This window comes from Molossus molossus, unplaced genomic scaffold, assembly GCF_014108415.1.
Source record: "Molossus molossus isolate mMolMol1 unplaced genomic scaffold, mMolMol1.p scaffold_m16_p_5, whole genome shotgun sequence".
Lineage (NCBI taxonomy): Eukaryota > Metazoa > Chordata > Mammalia > Chiroptera > Molossidae > Molossus > Molossus molossus.
In genome coordinates, this window is record NW_023425388.1 from 33,719,073 (window position 1) to 33,725,857 (window position 6,785).

The following is a 6,785-nucleotide window of genomic DNA, read 5'->3' on the forward strand; positions in this document are numbered from 1 at the left end:
TCTGACTGGTGTTTCCGGTTTCTTAGGATATATTCCTAGAAGTGGGATCACTGAGTCAGATGGCAGTTCAATTTTTAAGTTTTTGAGGAATCACCATATTGTTTTCCATAGTGGCTGTACCAGTCTGCATTCCCACCAGCAGTGTACTAGCGCCCCCTTTTCTGTACACCCTCACCAGCACTTCTTGTTTGATGATTTGTTGATGGCAGCCATTCTGGTAGGTGTTAGGTGATACATCATAGTCATTTTAATTTGCATCTCTCTGATGATTAGTGACTTTGAGCATTTTTTTGATCTGTCTCTTGGCCATTTGTATGTCCCATTTGGAGAGGTGGCTATTTAGGTCCTCTACCCATTTTTTAATTGGGGTCTTTTTGTTGAGTTGTTTGAGTACTCTATATATTTTTCAAATTAACCCCTTATCTGATGTATCCTTGGCAATTATGTTCTCCCATATAGTGGTTTCCCTTTCCGTTCTGATGTTTGTTTCTTTTGCTGTGCAGAAGCTTTTTAGGTTGACATAGTCCCATGTGTTCATTTTTTCCTTTGTTTCTCTTGCCTTAGGCATTGTATCAGTGAAAATTCTGCTGTGTGTGATGTCTGAAATTTTGTTGTGTGTTCATTTTTATTCGTTTCCAGGAAGTTTTTAATTTTATCCTTGATCTCCTTGAAAATGCATCCATTGTTTAATAACATGCTATTTAACCTCCATGTGTTTGAATGTTTTTGCGTATTTTTGTTGTGGTTGATTTCTAGTTTCATGCCAGTGTGATCTGAGACAATGCTTGATATGATTTCAATCTTCTTGAACTTGTAGAGACTTCAGGATTCTCTCTTTGTCTTTAATTTTGGCTTTTTAATTATTATGTACCTTGGTGTGGGCCTCTTTAGATTCTTCTTTCTTGGGGCTCTCTGTGCTTCTTGAACTTGAATGCCTTCTTCCTTCACCATATTAGGGAAGTATTCTGTCACTGTTTCTTTGAATATATTCTCTAACACTTGCTCATTTTCTTATTCTTCTGGCACACCTATGTTGTTACATTTTATATTGTCCCACAGTTCTCTTAAGCTGTCTTGCTGCTTTTTAATTATTATTATTATTATTTTTTGGGATTTTCTGATTGGATGATTTTTTCCTACGTTGTCTTCTAATTAATTCACTGATTCAGTTCTCAACTTTTTCTACTCTGTTGGTTATCCCTTCCAATGTGTTTTATTTTATTTCTGCTATGTCATTCTTCATTCCCAATCGGTTGGTTTTCAATGTTTCTATATCTTTACTCATACTATTGAGCTCTTTACTCATGCTGTTGAGCTTCCTCAAGATCATCACTCTGAACTCTCCAATATCTTGCTTAATTCTATGTCATTTATTTTTTCTCCTGCAGAATTATCTTGTTCTTTCATTTGGGATTTGTTTCTTTGTTTCACCACTTTGGCTGTCTTTGTGGGTTTTGGAGCCTGCCAAGTTCTCCCTGTGGTTGTGGTGTTCTGCTGGTTGTGGCCTCCTCTACTAGGGTTGGATGAGTGTGGGAAGACTTAGGTTAAACACCACTGTTAAGTCCCACTTTCCTGGTCAGATTTTCAAGCCAAGGAAAGGGTCAGTTATCCTCTAGATATTTGGCTGGGAGCTATGAAACTCAGTTGCTTGATGATCCTCAGGTGGCTCTTGCCAGCTTATTCAATTGAAATGTCGATGAGCCTCAAATTGAATTTCTCTGGTCTGGCCTGGTTGTGTTGAGTCCCTGTTGGAGGGGCCATTACTTCTCCCCAGGGCTCTGGGAAGGGGCTCTTTGAGTAATATGAGTACTGTCCTGTGAGGTTAGTGGTTCAGTATATAACTCCTACGTCCACCCCTCTGGAGCCAGGAGCCCTCTTTTCACTCATTTCCAGTCCAGTCTGCCCTCCTTCTGTCAGAGCTCAAGGTGAGCAGCTGTAGTTGGTTTGGTGCTTTATTAAAAAAAAAAAAAAAATGCTTTCTCAGCTGGATGTACACACTGCTAATATAGCTTTCTGCTGCTATCCATGGGCTTCAGCCTGCCCCTGCGTGCCTCTGAAATTCCTACCAGCCTCGATTTGGCATCCCTGGTTGTTCTGGTTCTTTCCAGCTGTTCTTCAATTGGCTTTTCTTGATGATTTGTCTTTATTTTAGTTATAATTCCAGTTTGGTCCTGGGAGATGGACTGTGAAGCTTACATTCACCCTGCTGCCATTTTTTTCCTCTGTATTTTTATTTTTGTTTAACATGTTAAGATACAAAATGAGTCCTGGCCTGGTGGCTCTGTTGGTTGGATTATCATCCTGTACACCAACTGGTTGCAGGTTCCCTTTCCCGTCAGGGCACATACCCGTGGGTTCAATCCCCCATTGGGATGCTTATAGGAGACAAACAATCGATGTTTCTCTCTCTCCCTCTCCCTTTCTATCTCTCTTTCTCAAAAACCAATAAACATATCCTTGGGTGAGGATTAATTAAAAAATAAAATGAGCCCTGGCCGGTTTGGTTCAGCGGTTAGAGCGTCGGCCTGTGGTCCTGGGAGACCGGGGTTCAGTTCCCACTAAGGGCATGTACTTCGGTTGCAGTTTGTCCCCGGCCCTGGTCAGTTGTGCGGGTGGCAGCCATTCGATGTGTTCCTTTCACGTCGATGTTTCTCTCTCTCTCTGTTCCTCTCTCTCCCTCCCACTCTACCTGAACAAAAAATGGAAAAATGTCCTCGGGTGAGGATTAAATAAATAAATAAATAAAATAAAATAAAATAAAATAAAATAAACTGCTACAACTTTTAGAAATAGTGGTAATATTTAATTATATGCAAATTATATGTACATGCATATCCCTATTAGTACGTATATATTTTTCTATCAATGGAGTTCCTCTGAAAAACACATATCTATATCAACATATTCTATATTTGTCTCTTTATTTACTGCCAATAGAACTCCTCTAAACACATGCCAAATAATATATTTAACAGGTCCTCTGATGATATATACTTTGTTTTAAAGTTTTGCTTTGAGGAACAATCCTACAATAAACTTCATTGCCCTATAGGCATTTTCATACAAATGAGATTACTTCCCCAGGTAGTGTATGGAGATAAAATGGTTATTAAATAATATAATTTTCTTAAATTTTAATAATTACCAAAACTTCCTTCTTTGCATCAATTTATTCTACGATCTTCTCAGACTAATGATGTCTGTTTCCTTAAAATCTCACCACTAGTTAGTATTACCAAGACTCTTGTTCTTACCAATAAATATCGTATTGCTTTAATGTATATTGTTTGATTAGGGAAAATGTTGAACATCTTTTTAGGACCACCATGATTATTCCCGGTCTACAAATGCCTATCTGAGAGGATGACGTGCTGAAATCTAAAATACAGACAGCTTTCTAAGCGATGTGCTGTGATGGGGGATTGGGCTGCTGGAGGAAGGGGAGCTTTGTTCTAGTTCACAGCAAGCTATCACAATAGTTATTAGGGGCACTGATTTGATTCGAGATTTTTTTTTTGCTATTTTTCTATGAAATTAGCCAAATCAATCTTAAAGATATGGATTTTTTAATGTTAAGCATATTTATCCTTTGCCATCTGAGCTACAAATAAATGTCAGTTTCCTTTTGTTTTGTTGTTTTTATTATGGTACATGTTTACCATATAAAGTTTAATTTTATGTAGTAAAGTTAATCAAATTTTTCTTGTTATAATTTTAAAGAGTTCCCTTCATTAATGTAAGAAAATATTTGACTATATTTTCATATATATATCTAAAGTTACATATTTTTATTACAATTTGATTATCTTAAAATATAATCTGGTGTAGGACTGAACTAAATATGAGCTTTATTTAAAAAAAATTCTTCAAATACCTAATCATGTTCCCCCTCACTGAAATGTCACTTTTAACAGTATCTCTAATATATATTGACATCTATTTCTGGATATTTATTCTGCTTTGGTTATTTGTCCAAGTACACTGAACTATTTTACTATTATAGGATTATACTGTTAAGTACAGAAGAATAAATTCTACCTCACTTTGTTTTACCCTGAATTGACTGTGTGATCTTAAATGTTTATTATTATAGAGAATCTTTAGTTTTAAAAATTCAAAAAAAAATCTAGCTGTCATTTTATTGGTGTCATATTTAATTGGAGACTAAAATGTTTCCCATGTGAATGTAAACAATTAAAAAATAGAAGGTAGATGAAATTCTAATATGAAAATATATCTGGAAAAAAAATAAGCCAATGTACAGGACTATTTACAGAAGAGTTTGGTTATAATGAGATAATGTTTAAGGTATTCTGCTTATCAGTAATATATTATGGAAGTTTTTCTCTTTCATAAATTTTAATCTTACTTAATTTTTAGTTTCCGTTGGTTTGACCGCAGCTATCCTCATCATTTCTACAAGATCTGCCTGATGTTTTACAATAAAAGTATTCTGGTGACATTTGATTAGGATGATTATCCCCTTGGATTATTTGTAGATTCATTTTATAAATCCATACCCTATATACCTGTCTATAAGTATCTATGCTATGATCATTTAAACTACAAGATTTTATCTCACCCTGCAGATTATCCTGAATCCCATTCCCATATTTCACTATTAATTCCAACTGTCTGCTGCCAGACTGGATAGAACTAAGTATAAATTTAAAATGTGCTAAATGCAAAAAGAGATAAAGATAAATGCAAGATACAAACCTCATAAGTGATTAGTTGAAAAATTTTTACAAAGGCAGTTTTTATTTTTGTAAAATCATTCATTTGTAGCACTGTTATTGTATTTGTGCATTGATTCAGCAATGTATCAAAAAATGATAGCACTAATATTAAATCATATTTCTGTATTTAAGAAAACAAATAGTATAAATGCTAAGAAAAATAATATTTGAATTGATGTGTTTGTTTTTTTTCCCACAAATAGGATTTTTTATTCTTTGTCACCATTAAATGTCTGAATTTTAAACAGATTCCTGGACTGAGGGCTCATATCCATCAGCTCGTTCTACTTTAGCACCTGTCTCATCCCCAGTAGCTTTTCCAGAACTCCTACCTTCACCATGAAGCTTCATGAGTTTTCCCAATTCAAACTTCTTCAGCATTTTGTCTTTTTTAACAAAGACATGATGGAGCGGATAAATAGATTGGCAAGACTTTGCTATGTCTTTTCCAATGCTATCTGGAATCAATTTATTGACCACTTCTTTTATGTCATATGTCTGCACCTCTTGGGTCATGATTTCCATCATCTTCTTCCGAATTTGGCGGACCTGTTGATGCTGAGCGTAAAAGGTCTTCCGAATCTGAATGTCGCGTTTTTTAGTAAAACCAATACAGGGTAGATGAAGCAAATACCCATCCGTAGTCTTGACATCAACATGAGCTTCAATCATCGTCTGCCATTTTTTGACCATGGAGCACATCTTGTCACGGGTAAGATCCATGCCATGGAAATTAGTCAGGCAGTTTTTACCCTGAACATCTTCAATAATTAGCTTGAATATTTTAAATGCAACTTCATCATTCTGCAGATCAGCTAGGCTCACTTCAAAAACACGACCCTTGAGACCATCGGATGCGATTTTGGTTCCTTGAGTTCTGGTGACCAGTGTTTTTTCAATATTTCTTATATTGAACATAGCTGGTGTTTTCACATCATAGCAATCTTTCTTAAAAAATGGATCAACCACTTTCTTCTTAGCTCCCTTTTGCCGCCTTTCATAAGGTGCTTGTTCTTGCCCACGGCCATTGTGCTACAGAGAGAGCCAAAAGGGAAATTGATGTTTTAATAATGTTGTATAGGAACAATTTGGAAATAAAAATTATTACCAGGACTGTCTGCCTTGTCATCCTTCTTTCCCACCAACCTCTAATCAAACCTCTTTAATCTCTGTTTCTGGATCCGTTTCCATCTGCCATTAATTCCTAAAACTCTATCAGTGCTCTCTGTGGAACTCACAATAATGAGTTATATCTTCAAACCTATCTTTAGACATTCCCTTCACCTTCTTACACTAAGAGGTTGCTTGAAATCAGACCATTTCTTGACAAAAATAACAAAAGAACTATTTGTAAAAACTCTTTCCACCCATATTAACTCTAGTTTGTGCGTTATTCCTCTGCTTCTCTGTATGACAAAATTGGTTGAAAGAGTTGTCTATAGAATCTCAGCTTCTAATTCCTCTCTTCTCATTCTCTCAAACTCATTTCTATGATGCTTTTCCTGAAAATGCAAAGTATTCACAAATGTCAGTATTTGACCTACATTAGCATTTGATAAAGTTGACTCCACTCAGCTTGTTGTCCTGATTTTATCCAACTTTACTGGCAAATATTTTTAAGTAAGTATCTTTTGCTGATTATTTCTCATTTTTCTCAAGTTTGGTCTTTGGAAGAGTTATTTATTTATTTGTTTCTTTATTTACTTATTGTTGTTTTCTTGGTCTATACTTTCTTTGTGACCTTATCTGGTGTTACATTCTTCCTCTATAACAGGAATGGCTCTCAGCTTTGTATTCCTATCCTGACCTGTGTTCTCAACTCCAGATAAACCCAACTACTTTATACTACTACTTCCTGTTCTTAAAAGTAAGTTCAAAATTACATGACCCAACAGTACTCTCTATGTGTCTTTCTATTCTGCTTTTCCTAAGTCTTCCTTTCTCAGTAAACTACAAGCCTGTTTTTGTATTTGCTTATGTTAAAGCCCATGCTACTATTATTATTAATTCTCTCTTTCACATATATCATCCAGGCAATTGGCCACT

At 35.6% G+C, this 6,785-nt stretch overlaps 1 protein-coding gene across 1 annotated transcript; it reads right to left on the minus strand.

Moving 5' to 3' along the window:
- Positions 1-4,979: 4,979 nt before the first annotated feature.
- Positions 4,980-5,767, minus strand: LOC118617432 (40S ribosomal protein S3a-like). Its single transcript, XM_036243352.1, is given in 2 exon segments — positions 4,980-5,728; positions 5,731-5,767. Coding segments are annotated over 2 exon segments (786 nt in total).
- Between the last annotated feature and the right edge of the window lie 1,018 nt (positions 5,768-6,785).